At 41.6% G+C, this 17,312-nt stretch overlaps 1 protein-coding gene across 1 annotated transcript; it reads right to left on the bottom strand.

The window, feature by feature from the left end:
* Nucleotides 1-14,040: 14,040 nt before the first annotated feature.
* LOC9317023 (probable L-type lectin-domain containing receptor kinase S.5) lies at nt 14,041-16,820 on the bottom strand. Its single transcript, XM_002879073.2, has one exon. It carries the CDS (start codon nt 16,258-16,260, stop codon nt 14,236-14,238), a length of 2,025 nt encoding a protein of 674 aa, XP_002879119.2. The 5' UTR covers nt 16,261-16,820; the 3' UTR covers nt 14,041-14,235.
* Nucleotides 16,821-17,312: the final 492 nt, after the last annotated feature.

Genomic DNA, 17,312 nt, shown 5'->3' with positions numbered 1-17,312 from the left:
CGGGTCAAACAACGATAGCACAATAATGTTTTGAATAATTTTTCGAAAACAATCATAATCTTGATGCTCTTGTTTGTGAAGGTTGAAATCAAAGCCTTCATTAGTAAATATTAAAAACTTTTAATGTTAAATTTTGTAATCGTAAGGTAAACAATTTTACAATAAGAATTAGGTATGAAAGATGAATACATCCGAATAACATTCTTACTAAAGATCTAAGTCCATGGGAGAAATGGAATAAAAACTGTTAAGATTGATTCATAAAAACAAACTTTGGAGAATTAGGCATGCCTTTTAACTCTAGAATTTGCTACAATATGCAAAAATGATTTATTAATGAGAACCCTGCATTTTTTGTAGTATACACACATAAAACATTATTGGAAAACCTGGAAAGAAAAGAGTTCAAAGGAATCAAATTTTGGTGTTATAACAGAATATCGCCACAAACAATCTACTTTAAAGCTAAGACTTCCTCTTGTTTTATATTTGAATGCTGAGACTTTTTGTTGATTTCAATGTCACCCTCTAAATCCTCTCTGCAAAATTTTGGCCACAAAAAACAAAAAGCATCAGAAAAAATAAAAAAAGCTGGTTACAAAAACAAATAGATCTAATTTAGTTCGTCAACTAAGTGTTCTATATTAGAAACATAACAAATTAAAGTTTTCTGTCATGCATTTTGACAAACAGTTGATAGACAAAACTAACGCCCACTGTGGATGTCGGATTCACACACTCAAGTATTTTTGTTAGGTGGGAAAGTTTATTCTTGGGGGACAAAAATGAATATATGAAAACTTATAAATTGATACGAAAATTGCTATATTATTTTTCTCTCCAGAGGAAGATCCCCTTTACATGGCCATCGGCCTCTATATTTATACACCGATAAACGACATTAAAATGAGTAATTAAGCACAATTATTTCTTCTTAAATGTGTCCGTTTTGATTCTTCGGCTTTAATGCTCAACGTTTGAATTTGAGTTGACTCTGATCTTCATGGGCCTCGCCTCTTTCGGCCCAAGTGTTCGTGAACCGACTTACCCGTGTCTTCTACACCGAATTCGTGTCACAGTGTAGTCACTTCGGATTCTCGAAATGGTGACAACCACTTCGACCGTCCCTTCGGCTCACGGGTCCAATGGGCTTCATCCTTTATGGGCCATTATCTTGATCACGTGGCAATCTTTGGTTGGTCTCGTACTTCTGGTGCGGGATCCGACACCAACAATTAGCCCCCCAAGTTCTTCGAAGTGCTATTCCAGTTCGGAGGACTTTAAATGCTCAAGTGGCCAAAGATTGCGCTCGAGAATCTTTCTGATTTCCCGCCGAAAATCTCATCACTCCTTTAATTTTGGCACTATCCATTTTTAACCGAGTGACATCTGTCATCATTATGACCGTATATTGATTAATTACTATTAAAACGGGAAAAACCTTCCCACTTCCCACACGACTTCCGAGGCGGTTTCATCATTAGCTTGAGGTAACTTCTTTTCACCATTACTCTCTTCTTTTACTTTTGTACTTTAATCAAAACCTCTCTCTTCGTTCCTTCACCAAAATCCTTCTTCGCCGGATCTTGAATTTTTCTTTCTTCCCAATGACTTCTGATTCCGATAGACCCGAGTCTCCGTCTTTTGACGAGAGGCGTTCTAGTAACGACGAGTGCACCCGCCCTGGTGACATTGCCGGTCCGCACTACAGGTCCACTTGTACTCTTCAATCCCTCGAGCGATTGAGAGAGCTTTGCCGGATTCCGCCGGAAATTATGGCGGAAGCACAAATAGCTTCTCCCACAGAATCTCCGGAGAACCATCGCGATGGTTACTTCTGTGTGTATGAGATTTATTTCAAGGGTTGCGGGCTTACCTTTCCTCTTCCCGAAGCCCTAATTTTATACCTAGCGGCTCTTGAAATCGCTCTTCCTCAATTAACCCCCAATCTTCTCCGTACAATTCTTGGAATTATAATAATCGCGGCGGAGGCCGGTTATGTTATCGGAGTTGCTGAACTGAATGAGCTTCTGAGCGTGAGAAGTTCATCGAAGAAAACGGGATATTTCTCAGCATATCCTAATGCCAACAGGAACATCATTTCACATCTTCCGAACAAGGATGAAAATTGGCATCATCCTTGGTTTCTAATTAAGAAAACCCCCGCTTCGATTGGAAATCTCGCTGATTTTCTCCCTTCGAAGTGGTCTGCGAAACCCGGTAGTGATTAGGTTGCCCGTATCTTTCCCGGTTGTTTCTTTATCTTTATTGACTAACACCGTTGTTTCATTTCGCAGCTTTCATCGCTTCCAACCTCCCATCTGAAGAGTTCATCGAATTCTTCAAAATAATTCTTGAAGGGGAAACCCTTTGGAATTCCTTCACTCTTGAACGATTCCTGGAAGCTAACCACAGACTCAGGATGAGTCCGCCTGGTCATCTTCACCAAATTCCTCCCCCTCCCTCAACTCAAGGAATGTCATCTCGGGCCCTTGCGGCCAAGCGTAAGTTGCTTTCCAAGCCGATGGCTGAGGCTTGCGAGGAGAAGAAGAAGTTCCTCGCGACTTCCATAGACAAGAAGGACTACAGTAGAACCTTGCTAGTTGATGACGGCAGCACCGAGGGAGCTCGATCTGTCGCTTCCTTCAGATTAACTCCTCGTCGCGATCGTCGCGACTCGCGTTCTCCTCGGAGGGTTCAATCTCCTCGCCGTGATTCACCTCGTCCTCCCCGAGATGATTTTAGTAACGAGCCGATTAAGAACTTGGTTCGCCGGAAGAGAGACAAGTCTTCTCGCAGCGATTCTTCTCCGCAGAGGGAAAAGTCGAGGGCCCGGACTGACCGCTCACCTCGATCATCTCCTCCTCCTGAACCAATGGGTCCTCCACGTCCGGTTGATATGTCTTCCTCCTCCCAGCCTGATAGTGGAAAGACTGCTCGGAGTGCGTCTCCGAAAAAGGGAGATTCTGAATCTCGAGATGCTCCCTCGAGGCTGAAGCCTGCTCTTGTACCTCAAGTCAAATCGCTTTCAGGTTCGGTGACTTACACACACTTAAATTTTTTGTCTTTATTAAAATTCCAATTTTTACAACCCTTCCTTCTTCGCAGCTATGGAGAAAGAAGGCAGCGTCTTCCGATGCTTCAAGACCCGATCGGGTTCGATCTTGCCAGATTTTGACAAATGGCGCCCTGCGATTCGTGAACGTTATTTGCTTCACGCGCATCACTCTTCTCGGGTTTGTTCCGCTTTCTTTTGCGTATATTTTTTATTGTATTGCCATTCTGCGAACTGACTCGTCATCCCGGGTTCATGTATAACGCCAGGCTCAAAGCGAATTTAACGACATGATCGAACATTACGAAGGGTTGGTCATTGGACGGGAGAAGGAGATCGACATGTGGAAGAAGAAATTCTCAGCGCTTGAGGCTGACCTCAACTCTTCTGCTGGCTCTAAGCACGATTTGGAGGATAAGGTCGATAGGTTAACGTCGGAGTTGGCGCAGGTAAAGGGGGAACTGCAAGACTACTATGACCGGAATTACAAACTCCAGGACGAACTGTCTGGTGTTCAGGGTAGACTTCACGAATCCGAATCAGCCGCCGACACCCTGAACAACCAACTTATCGAGCTCGACGCGAAGTACAAGGCGCTAGCCAAATTGCGTGATTCTGAGTTGGCAAGGTCGGCATCGAAGGCCAGAAAGGAGGTTAAGGGACGCGGGATGGAATTGATCCAAGGGGCCATTCGCTTCATGCAAACCGAGAAAGCTAGGTCGGACTTGGAGTCAGACATCAAGGAGCACGAAAGCAACTTGATTCTGCTGGACCAAATCCATGAAGCTGATTTCTCCGAGGAGCAAGAAAGGACCGAGCTGTCGACTAACCTTTCTGAGAAACGGAGTCGCTTAGCAGCTCTTCCCACTTCGATCTTCAACCCGCTTGACTTCGAGGCTTTCTTTACTGAATCACCTCCTATCAGTGAATCGGGTTTAGACTGGGCAGGTAACGCTTGGTTCCTGTGGCTTACCTTTTTCTTACCTTGTACCTTTGATTGACTGGAATCATTATTTCTAGGTTCAAGTGAGACGGAAAACGTTGTCCCGCCCGCAGCTCCAATGGTACCAGAGGTCACTCCGGAGGTTGGTTGTACCGCGGAGGGTGGTCAAGGAGCTTCATCTGATCAAGCAGCTGCCAAGGACGCGAATGAAGCTTCGACTGTTGAGCCGGATTCCGAGGTGGCTGCTGCTCCGTAGTGGCTGTGTCCACTTTAAATTGGGGACTGTCCCTTTATTTTTAAGACTTAATTTCAAACTTGTCTTTGCCTAAGGAGGCTTTATTATTTTCTTTTGAACAAAATATTTGCCTGAGGAGGCTTTTAAACCTTTCTTAGGCTGTGGCCCAAGGGGGTCTGGTTAAAATTATATGCGGGTTTGCAAAGTCCGCTTTTAACCTTTTGTGGCCTTGTGGCAATGCTTTCGAGATTTTTAGGCTGATCAGACCTTTCTCTTTAGAATGCGAGAGCTGAGCTCGGCTTAAAACGAGTTCCCCGCTTCGGGTTTAGTCAACTCGGTAAACTTGTCAGGCTTGGGCCTTAGAAACTTTTTGCAATTAATGTGACGGTTGCTCTTTCCCTTCTTAAAGAGAACGGCTCGTCTTTTAATGTAATAATTGCCTTTTCTCGATTTTCCAAAAGTGGCTTAACCCACTCGGAAACGCTACCATTAATGGATTTATGGTTCCAAGACAAACCCTAAATCATTATAAATAAAGGCTTACCTACCTCTAGGCTTTATTAAACATGACTATAGAATCTCACTTGAGAAATATTTTAAGAATGGAAAACGAAGAAGTAGCTCCCATCGCTCCCGGCAGCCCACTTTTCTTGTCCGGCGACGGATTTGAACCGGCTGGCGTTCTCTTTCCTCACGCCGTCTTTCACTTCCCTTCAAAGGAGAAGAAAGAGGCTTGCGACTTCATCGACAAGGTAAATATTTAAAGTTTTTTGACTTAAAAACTTTTTGTTTTGCCTTATTCACCCATTTTTATGCTAGATCGCCGACAAGCACCGTCGCTTGTGTGAAGAGAGGCAGCGGCTGGGACTCAAAAGGCAGACGCTCGAGGCTCGCATCGCCCGGGTGGAAAGGAAGATACGGGCCCTGGAGAGTGATCCCTTTCAATGGGAGTGGCGGAACTTTGACTCCGTTGCTGAGATCCCGAAGATGCTTCGGATGTATCTCCGCGCTAGAGGAGTCCCGGGTCCCGTGAACGCCCCTGTCTGCGCCGTTTCGTCCGACAGTGAAGAGGAAGAGGACTTGGAGGAGGAGGCCAACAACTGCCGGAAACGCGTTCGGGATCGTTCCGAAGTGGATGTCACGAACAAGGCGTCCACTTCGGGAACTAAATCGGCGATGAAGGAGCCTGTTCCTGAGCCTCTCCCATAAATGTTTTTTAATTTCTTCACTTTCTTCTTTTTTTTTTTAAAAAAAAAAAAAAAAACTCGTGATGGGCTTCGGCCCTTTTTATTTATGGAAATATTTGCAACTTTCCTCTCTTTTAAAATATTCTCGGAGATGCACCTTTTAATGCAGGATCTGTTTGAGGGCATGAATCTCTCCGCGAATCACTCCATCCCTTGGATAGAATCCGCAGCTTGCTAAGGATATGGGGTTCCCATAAATTACAGGTTCAATTCCCCTTTACTTCTCACCCTTCTTTTCATTTTAGCAGGTATGGAGTTCAATCTTCGCTGTTCGGAGTCTATGCCCGACTTCTCCAGAATCGGAATAATGAATGAAGATGTTCCAAATGAGCCAAACAGGTATCCTCCTCCACTTCGCGGCTTCTTGAGATCTCAGATCCGAGCCCCCTGTGAATTGATCAGGGATCTCCCAACCAGAGATCAAGGAACGGCGATGGCGTTCATAGAGGCGCTCGAGCTTCAACACTGGAAGCTTACGTCAGAAAAGAGGAGACTTCGGAAGAGGATTAACCGGATGCAACGCAGGCTTACTACAGTGTCAAGAAGTCTTCACATCCTTGAATCTCACCCCGGAGAGTGGATTGAGCTTGGGATTTCTGACTTTGCTCGAATTCCGGACTGCATGATGCCGATCCTCGATCTTGCTGGTCAAGGAGTTGAAGTGTTCTGCTCGTCAACGAGGATTTCGTAGTTCGAAGTGTACGATGAGGGACACTTCGTTTCTTCTTTTTTTGAATAAACGCTTTATTTCCAATCTCTTGTATGTTCGCATAGCCGAACCTTTTATTAATAAAGAAATAAAACAACCATTTTATTAATAGCTGAACTCGTTTTTGAGCTGCCTACGTACCCATTTCGGGATCAAGCCAAATCGTAGTTCATGTACATAAACAATGCATGTAGCTTTTAAACATAAAACTTCTTTAAGTTGATCACATTCCAAGGTCGCTTGACTGGATTGTCTTCTAGGTCTTTTAACCTATAAACGCCGTTTCGAACCACCTCGGTAATAATGTAAGGTCCTTCCCAATTAATACCGAGTTTACCGGCACCTTCTTCTTTTTTGTTGTCAAAGACGCGCCTTAATACATAATCTCCCACAAAGAACGGCCTACTTTTAACTTTAGAATTGTAATATCGGGCTGCTGCTTGTTGGTAATTCTGGATCCGAATTAGAGCTTGATCACGCCTCTCATTTATGGTATCTAGTGAATCTTTAAGCATTGCTGAATTTTCTTCCTCATTTAACGGTGCTTCTGTTCGGCGAAGTCCGGGCACATTGAGTTCGGCTGGTACTACCGCTTCCATGCCGTAAACCAAAGAGAATGGAGTTTCTCCTGTAGGTCGCCTAGGGGTTGTACGATAGGCCCACAGGACGGGCTGGAGTTCTTCATACCATCCTCCCTTTAGATGACTTAAGCGTTTCTTGAGATTGCTTAATATTGTCTTGTTCGCGGCTTCAGCTTGTCCGTTTCCTTGCGGATATCGTGGAGTAGAATAACTAACTTTGATTCCCCAGTCCGCACAAAAGGCATCAAACTCGTGTGAAATGAATTATGGTCCATTATCAGTAACTATTTCGTATGGAACTCCATGCCGACATATAACGTTTTTCCAAATAAAGGTCTTCACGGCCGAATCCTTGATACCAACATACGCCTCAGCTTCAATCCATTTTGAAAAGTAGTCCGTAAGGACTAGAAGGTACTGTACACCTCGAGTTGATTTGTGCAATGGTCCAATGATGTCCATTGACCACCTCATAAACGGGTATGGGGCGGAAATGGAGGAAAACAATTCCGACGGTTGGTGAATCAATGGTGCATGGAGTTGACAGCGCTTGCATCTTTGGGCGAACTTAACACAATCTGTGATCATAGTGGGCCAAAAATAACCCATTCTTTTAACTTTAAAAGCCATAGCTCTTCCTGATGAATGACTCCCACATAATCCTTCATGCACTTCGCTCATGACGATCTCGACTTCGGGCCCAAAAATGCACAATAGGTAAGGGTCACTGACACCTCGTCTATATAACGCATCCCTTGACAGACAAAATTTTGCGCTAACGACTTTCATTTTCCTGGCCTGCCATTTATTCTTTGGGAGCTCGCCTGTAGTGATGTAATGCTTTATTGGCTCCCTCCAGTCAGCCCCCCAGTCTTTAGCCGGAATTTGGTCAACTTTGTGAAATATTCTTGGCTCTGGTTCGGGATGTTCATTTGGTTCAAGAATATCCTCCTCGATTAATGGTTCGGTTTCCAATATTGTTTCTGGAATCACATCCTCAGCTAAGACAACGGGTTCCTTGTTAGATATGTTTGACCCCTTTGACTTTCTTCGTTTGTTGGGTGGCGGTTCGGTCTCTAGTTCGCCACGGTCGCGCGCCGCTGCTCGAGACCTTGTAACAACGAGGGTTTCTTTGCTGTCCTGAATGCTTCGCTCCGAGATACATTCTACTGGAATAACTCTCTTCAACTCAGGGTCTGATGTTGATGCCAATGCGGCAAGTGCATCTGCAGTTGTATTCTCTCCCCGAGGTATACGGATTAATTCAAATTTCGAGAAATTTTTAGATAGATCCTTCGCCACTTCGAGGTATGCTTCCATTCTTGAATCTTTGGCTTCATAGTCTCCATTAAATTGGTTAACTACCAATTGCGAATCGCAATAAGCCAATATTTCCTTAGCTCCAACTCCTTGTGCTAGTCGAAGTCCGGCAATAAGGGCTTCGTATTCTGCCTCGTTGTTGGAGGCATTGAATAACAATCGGAATGATTGTTCTAGAATTTCTGAAGTCGGAGATTCCAACCTAATTCCCACTCCGGATCCTTGCTTTGTTGAAGACCCATCTACGTGTAACTTCCAAGTTTGATTCTCCGGTTGATCCATCGTTCCAGGTATTGGTAGTTCGGTCAGGAAATCTGCTAAGACCTGAGCCTTCATACTGCTCCGGCTTTTGAACTCTATGTCGTACTCGCTTAATTCCACCGCCCATTTCGCCAAACGTCCGGATTGACTTGGACTATGAAGTATTGTTCTGAGTGGTTGGTTAGTTAATACTTCAACCGGATGGGATTGAAAATATGGACGCAGCTTCCGGGCCAAAGTTACTACTGCGAGTGCAAGTTTTTCCATCATTGTGTATCTGGTTTCCGGATCCGTCATTGACTTGCTCACGTAGTAAATTGGTTTCTGCTCCCCACGGTCTTCCCGAACCAAGACTCCACTAACCGCGTGGTTTGAAACTGAAACGTACAAGTAGAGTTTTTCATCCACTTCCGGTTTGGACAGTATAGGTGGAGTGGTCAAGTATGCCTTAAGCTGCCCAAAAGCTTCTTCACACTTCTCATCCCAAAGAAATCCTTTGTTCCCTTTTAGAATTTGGTAGAAAGGCAACGACTTATCTGTTGACCTCGAGATAAAACGATTCAAGGCCGCAATCCGCCCAGTCAAACGTTGTACTTCTTTGAAGTTTCTCGGAGATGGCATGTTTAGAAAGGCGTTAATTTGATTTGGATTGGCTTCAATCCCTCTTTCTGTCACGATATAGCCAAGGAATTCTCCGGATGGGACTCCAAATGTGCACTTCGCCGGGTTCAGCTTCATTTGATATTTATTGAGAATATCAAAACATTCTTCCAAATGTTTAACATGATCTTCTTTCTTCAACGATTTAACCAACATATCATCTATGTAGACTTCCATAGTCTTCCCGAGGTGATTGTGAAACATTTTGTTCACCAACCGTTGGTAAGTCGCTCCTGCATTTTTCAAACCAAAAGGCATTACCTTGTAACAGTAGATACCTCTATCTGTGATAAATGACGTCTTTTCTTGATCGTCGGGGTCCATCATTATCTGATTATAACCCGAGAAGGCGTCCATGAATGTTAACAGCTCATTTCCAGCGGTGGATTCTACAAGTCGATCTATATGCGGGAGCGGGAAACTATCTTTGGGACATGCTTTATTTAGGTCTGTAAAGTCGATGCAGACCCTATCTTTCCCATTCTTTTTCTTGACAACGACAGTGTTTGCTACCCACTCCGGATATTGCACTTCTCTTATGGACCCTATCTTCAAAAGTTTATCCACTTCGTCGTTTACTATTTTTGCCCGCTCCACTCCAAGCTTTCTTCTTTTTTGTTTCACCGGTTTGAAGCTTGGATCTACGTTCAGTTTATGACAGATTATACTCGGATTTATGCCCGGCATGTCCGCTGCTGACCATGCAAATGATGCTTTGTTTTTCCTTAAGAGTTCGATCAAGGCTTCCTTTATTTGGCCAGTCAAAGTTGCTCCAATTCTAATTTTCCGGTCCGGCTTGTCTTCTTCCAGTTCCACTTCGACTACTACATCCTCTTTCTTCTGCCCACTAGGAAACTTTGTTTTTTGCCCTTCTTTCGCGGGCTTCGTTAATTGCTATTGAATCTTCATACGGTGGCTAGCTAAGTAGCATGTTCGCGAAGCTTCTTGGTCTCCCCGAATTGTTTCCACCCCATTTGATGTTGGAAATTTGATACATTGATGGTATGTAGAGGGAACTGCTTTCATTCGATAAATCCAAGGAGTCCCAAGGATGATGTTGTAAGCTGCGGGCTTATCGAAGACGACGATGTCCACAATTTTCGATACTTTTTTGGCAAGGACCGGTAGCTTGATTGTCCCGAGAGACATGGCTGATTCGCTAGTGAATGCAACTAATGGAGTCGGAGGTCCTACTATGTCTCCTCGGCTGATTCCTATTTTTTCTAGAGTACTTAAAAAGATCAAGTCGACCGAACTGCCTGTATCTATAAGGATCCTTGATACTTCGAAGTTTGCGACATCAAGAGTAATGACTAGAGCATCGTCATGCGGTCTTTCGAGATGCCGCGTTTCTTCTTCGTTAAATGATATTGAAGCACCTTGAAAATCAACTTCTTCGCTCAAACTTGCTTTGAGTAAGACATTTCGTCTATGTTTTTTGATGGAACTTATTGAATCTCCGCAAAATCTGGAACCTCCTAGAATCACATTGATCTTCCCCTTCGAACTCCTTGGTTCTTCCTCGTTGGATAACCTTGGTCTTTTGGAATCTTGATCTTTGGAGTTTTCCTTTGCTTCATGGTATTCCTTCACAAAGTCTTTTATATCGAATTTAGAAAGATCGCCACTAGCCCAAAGCTCTGCGAGGTGCTTTTTAAGAACGCTGCAATCCTTGGTTAAATGTCCGGTTACTTTATGAATGTCGCAATATAGACTTTCATCACGGACCCAAGTGTTTGATCTTCCTTTCCCTTGGAATTGCTTCCCGACGGAATTGTTGAAGGGTTGCGACCCAAACTTCCTTGGTCCTTTGCTCTCTTTAGGCTCGAACTTCTTGGTAGGGACGGTGATTGCCGTCTTTTCTTGTTTATTCCGTTTGGCAAAACTTTCTTTTTTGTCTTCTACCTCCATCCAATTGTTTGCGCGGAAGAGTGCATCCTGAATTGTGTCTGGTTTATGAAGTATTAAGTCTTCTTTAAACCTTGAATCATGTCGCAATCCTTTTCGTAGGGCGGATAAAGCCGATTGCTGGGAGATTCTTGGGAGTTTTGACAGCACTCCTTTGAATTTGGTGATGAAAACTCGAAGTGACTCATTAGATCCTTGCGTTAAGTTCCAAAGATCGGCATCCGAGATGCTTTTATCCATAAGGATAGAGTATTGCTTTAAGAATACGGCTGATAGTTCGTCGAAATTGCTGATCGAACTCGGCTCTAATTGGGTGAACCACATTAGAGCTTGGCCACATAGATTTTCCGAAAACAGCTTGCAATAGCCTGCGTCCTCATCAGCTTCATCCAACTCGACTCTTCCTGCAGCGATCAGAAAGGCTGCAAGATAGCTTTTTGGATCCTCCAATCCGCTGTAAGGGTCCAACTTGAGCTTCCGGGAATCTTTGATCCTCAAACTTGCAATTCGCGGGATAAAAGGGGTTCGCCTAGCTTCTTCAATGACTCGATTGATGTCTGGCTCCGAACTTGTAGCCTGATGAAATTTTGATTTCATTTCCTTTAATTCCTGGCTAACCTTCCTCATGGTCTCGAACTGGTTGAGGTTCTCCTGCTCGTACTGAGCTGCAAGTTGTTCTTCATCCTCGAGCTGCGTCTCTTCTTCCGACGTCTGAGCTACATTATTAGTAGCACCGGGAGTTGTTTGCCCGCTGGTTTCATTTCGTGCAGCGGAACTTGGCGAGTTGAATATCCCTCTTCGGGTTCCCACCGGGTTTCCTGCACTTAAAGAGCGAACACGAGTTTGTATATTATTGACGTTTTGACTAAGAGATACCTGGGATGTTTGCAATGTATCGACGGCCCTCTCCACATCCGAGAACTTTTGTGATATGTCCGACATGGTTTGCTGCATAGCTTTGAGGGTTTCGGCCAATGATGTCTCAACGGCGTCTCCTCCGGACATTGTTGTTTATCTCGGAAATGTAGAAAAGAAGAAATCTAACCACCCAAGAATCCAAATATCCCCACAGACGGCGCCAAAATGTGGATGTCGGATTCACACACTCAAGTATTTTTGTTAGGTGGGAAAGTTTATTCTTGGGGGACAAAAATGAATATATGAAAACTTATAAATTGATACGAAAATTGCTATATTATTTTTCTCTCCAGAGGAAGATCCCCTTTACATGGCCATCGGCCTCTATATTTATACACCGATAAACGACATTAAAATGAGTAATTAAGCACAATTATTTCTTCTTAAATGTGTCCGTTTTGATTCTTCGGCTTTAATGCTCAATGTTTGAATTTGAGTTGACTCTGATCTTCATGGGCCTCGCCTCTTTCGGCCCAAGTGTTCGTGAACCGACTTACCCGTGTCTTCTACACCGAATTCGTGTCACAGTGTAGTCACTTCGGATTCTCGAAATGGTGACAACCACTTCGACCGTCCCTTCGGCTCACGGGTCCAATGGGCTTCATCCTTTATGGGCCATTATCTTGATCACGTGGCAATCTTTGGTTGGTCTCGTACTTCTGGTGCGGGATCCGACACCAACACCCACGTTATCTGGATCATAATTTAGGTTCCTCTAAAGTGAAGAATCATACATTTTCGCCAACAATTTCATTTCTTTCCTTTTCTTTCGATTCAATCTCGCCTCTTTCGTTTTCTCTGTGGATCTAGATTATTGAATTTTTGGCTTTTGATGGGAAGACGAAACAAATAGAGGATTTAGTTTGATTTTTTATGAAGTGAGAATTATATTAGTTGCAGGAAGAAGAGATCATGGGCGAAGAGATCGTGGAGCAGTTGAAGAAACTATTTTTTTTTTTATTCATCTTTTTTTTAATTGATTTTTTTTTCTTCTCCAATAATTAGGTTTATGTTTAAAAAAGTGAAAGACTAAAATTTGAGATTTACGCCACGTGTCAAATGGAGAGGGTTGCAGTTTTTTGTGAATTGACTTGTGATTTATTATATAAGAAAATATGTTTTTCGATGTAAACACATCTGCTCCGAATAGGTTCCTAATTGAGGAAAGCTTCCACCGTCCGATAACTTAATAAAATGGTGTTTGGCGAAAAAATAATATATATATATATATATATATATATATATATATATTTTCTAGTTTTAAAAATATTGCTGTCGTTAAATTAAAGAGATTACAAAAGTTATGGATAGTAAACCATTCAATTTTACTTTTGGGGTGGGGTGGAAAAGATAAGTTCATAAAAAGTAAATGTTGACTCAATTTTGTGATTTCAAAAGAATTGTAGAAATATCAGTGTTCTAAAAAGCGGTCTAGGCGGTCGCCTAGGCCCCGACTAGGCGCTAGGCTCTCATGCGACGCCTAGATAACCGCCTTGACCGCCTAAAATTACATAGATCTTGTTTAATGTATTTTTTCAATTTTAATTAGAGTTTTAATTATATATATAGTTATAAATATTCATATATTGTTTGAATATAAATATAATTAAATTTTTTATCTAGTTTTTGTTTATAATTTCATAATTTTTAGTTTTATTAGATATTTTATATAACTTTTATATATGATATCATATTTATTATGTTTTATGTTATAAACGTCTAAACCGCCTAAAAAATCGCCTAGGCTCCGATTAGGCGTTCTAGGCGCTAGGCATTGGGTCACCGCTCGCTTAACGCCTAGCGCTTTCTTGAACACTGAGAAATATACATATTTAGTTGGATATTAGATTATGGTTAAATAATATTTCTATTATGGACCTATTAACCCGGAACAAACCGGTTGAATAAATATAATTGAACCGAAATATTATTTAACCATAATCCAATTGTATTTAAAGCGAATGACCAAAAGTTGTAACAAGAAGAGAAAACACACTCTTAGGTTTAATAATAACAAATGATGATACTTATAGAAGATGGGGGATGTGCCTTTAGTCAAGTGGTTAAGTCCATTTGACTTCGTCTTCCCCACCGGAGTTCGATTCCACTAATTCGGGTTACCCCGCGTAATAGGGATTGGCTATGGATCGGGTCTTGTCGATCCAAAGATGTAAAAAAAAAGAAGATGCTTTCTTTCTTATTCTTTCTTAAACATTTACACAAATATTAAAGTATACGTATGGGCTAAAACTTAAGAAATATTATACAAACAAGGGCCAATAGATATAACCTAACATTCATATCCTTCTATTTCTATGTACATAGAGAAAATATAAGTAGCATATATCGAAGCAACCCCAAATCTCAAAGTATTTCTTGGAGAACACACATATTGATATTATCGGCCAGTAAGCTCGGTAATGTCCTGGCTCCCTGTAAGAGAGTAGTCAACAACACCAAAAGATGGAGGCATTACTGGCCATACGAAAGCCGGTCTCTCTGTAGGCACATTGGGTGGGCTAGTTTCACCCGTCAAGACCTTCAAAACAGTTTTCATGGAAGGTCTTAGGTTCGGATTTGGGTGGCAACAAGCGAGTCCTAAGAGCAAAACGCTTTTCATCTCTTCTTCATCAAACAAACTTCCCATTCTTGGATCCGCAGCATCCATTATGGTTCCATTTCTGTATAGCTCCCATAGCCAATTCACAATGCTATTCTTGTAATTGCTCTCGTTCTCCTTAACCAAGACATAACTCGGTTTCTTCCCGGAGACTACTTCGAGCATTAGAACTCCGAATGCATACACATCCGTTTCAACCGTAGCTCTCCCGTTGAGAAAAGTCTCGGGAGCCATGTATCCCGGTGTTCCAGCAATCTCGTTTGTCGAATGGTGTGTCATTTCGCTTTGCTGAATCATCCTCGCAAGCCCGAAATCGCCAAGCTTTGCGTTGAAATCCGAGTCCAGCATTACGTTGCTTGCTTTTATGTCTCTATGAAGTATCCTCTTCTCACATCCATTGTGAAGATACTCCAAAGCTTGAGATATCCCTCTTATAATGTGTTTCCTTGTCTCCCATTTTAGGTTTGAACTTGACTTGTCTTCCACGAAAACATATCTGTCCAAGCTTCCGTTCGGCATGTACTCGTAAACCAGAAGAAACTCCTTTCTCTCGTAGCACCATCCCAATAACTTCACCAAGTTCCTATGATTCAGATTACCGATCGTTTTGATCTCGGATATGAACTCTTGCTTCCCTTGACGCGATTTCTCGGAAACTCGTTTCACAGCTATATCTCTACCCTCCCACTTCCCCTTAAACACCATCCCAAACCCGCCTTGCCCGAGTTTGTTCTCCCCGCTGAAGTTTCCCGTTGCTCTCTTCAGCTCTCTTAGCTTGAACTTCTGCGGGTGTGCACCGCAATTATCTAGCTCAGCTTCTATATCCGGATTTGTTTCCCCAGCCTTTGACCTAGATCTTAAGTATAGTCCACATAAGAAAGCTCCTATTACAACAGCACACACAGTAGGGGTAATGATCCACAAGGACCACAACCATATATTTCTATCTCCATCGACCTCTAAACCTTCAAAACTCCATGATTTCACACAATTCAGTTGCGTAAAATCGCTTGTTGAAGCCGTAAATCCAATGTAAACATTCTCTGGAAGATAGGCTGATAGATCTATAGGCCAAGAAAACACCAAGTTTCGCTGATCATGTACCTCCGGGTTTCTTGAGACATATACCGAAAGATTCTTACCATCATACCGTACATGTGCGGTAAAATCAATACTGGAATTGATCGTGATCCCTCGACTGCTCAACGATTCTTGAACAACCGAATTTATGTTGTTCACATTTAGAGCCACATGGTTTCCATCAAGATCATCAGGATGGTTCTTCCTTGTGTCGAACTCAACCGCAACAATCCTCGACTCGCGAGTCCCATTTGTCCTTTCGTTCATCAAGCCGAGCCACATACCCGAGCTGTTTTGAGGGACGTTCTTCTCAGGTGTGAGAACAAAGGCTAAGCCTTCGCCTCCAAATTCGGTTTGGTTCTTGATGTTAATAACGAAAGTGGTGTTAAAAGTAGATTTCTTGCCTTTTCTCCATAGCCTGAAACGGTCCTTGTAGACCGTGCGTCCCGAGAGGTTCGTGATAGGAGCACCACGAGCTTCAGGAGTCACTTGGAGTGCTTCAAAAGCAATGTCGGAGTAGTTTAGATACAAGTTCGAATCACCGTTAAACTTAGAGAAATTGAACTTCATGCACTTCACTTGTGTTTCGATCTTACAAGTTATAGTTAGAATCAAGAACAGGAGCTTGCACGCAGGAGAATATTTCATTTTTATTATTTGCTTTTGTTTTGTGTTTTGTTTTGTTCCAGATATAACATTAAATAACATATTATCATGGAGCATGTACGATTGTTTTTTTTTTTTTTAAATGTACGATAGTTTCCTCGAAATTGCCATTCAAAATTTGACTGCTGAAGTTATCAAACAATAAAATAAAAAAATTTGACTGTTGAACTTTCTGATTTGGAAATTTGGTTTCTACTTTTCAACTGGAAAAAAACGAAAAATGATTGGTTTGTTGCTTGCTTTTCAACAATAAAATAGGGATGTGTTAATGGATTGTAATTTTGTAAGTGTGCAAAATGTTGATGTTATTGGTCCCATTTTTTTGGCAATTTCGAGTGACAAACAAGGTTGACCTGTCACAATTTATAATTCTATCTATCTATTAAAAAATTCTGTTAGAAAATCTACCTTACTAAATTAATATACAGATATAAGTTGAAATTTCTAGTTTAGAATTGGTTTCGACTTTTCAACTAAAAGATATTTCTGTTTCTAAAAAATCTCAATCCATCCCAGTCCTGTTGAGAGCGATAACAAAGAATTAACATATCTTAAAAAATATATATTAAAGGGAATTTATACAAATTAACCATAGATTCAAAGAGAATATACAAACAAACCATGAACTACAGTAACATATCGGTAATATGTCGGAATACATGTGTAGTTACGTAAATGTCATTTGTAACACGTTTTTTTTTTTCGAATTACATGTGATAGCATAATATATCTTTTTTTATCATGTATCTTTCTTGTAATACACGTTATTTATAAAGAACACACGGTATTTTTTGAAAAAAACATTCTATTCAGTTTAATATCTCTCTTTATCATGTTATTTTGAAATAATATACGAGTTTTATTAAGATCACATGATTTCTTTTTAAAAAAGATGATTATTTTTTAGTAATACACGATTTTTTTTAAGATTACATGTGATTTCTTTTTAAAAATATTCTATTCAGATTAAATTTTCCAGAACAATGTTTTTTCTTAAAAAACACTACGTAACAATGTTTTTTCTTAAAAATTCACTATGTTTTTTGAAATATCATGTCTTTTAGTTAAATATAACATGTGAAATTTAAATGTTACATGCTATTTTAAAA

Source organism: Arabidopsis lyrata (genome assembly GCF_000004255.2).
Source record: "Arabidopsis lyrata subsp. lyrata unplaced genomic scaffold ARALYscaffold_4, whole genome shotgun sequence".
In the NCBI taxonomy this organism is placed as follows: Eukaryota; Viridiplantae; Streptophyta; class Magnoliopsida; order Brassicales; family Brassicaceae; genus Arabidopsis; species Arabidopsis lyrata.
Note: the sequence above shows the minus strand (reverse complement) of the source record. Positions and strands in the feature narration are given on the sequence as shown.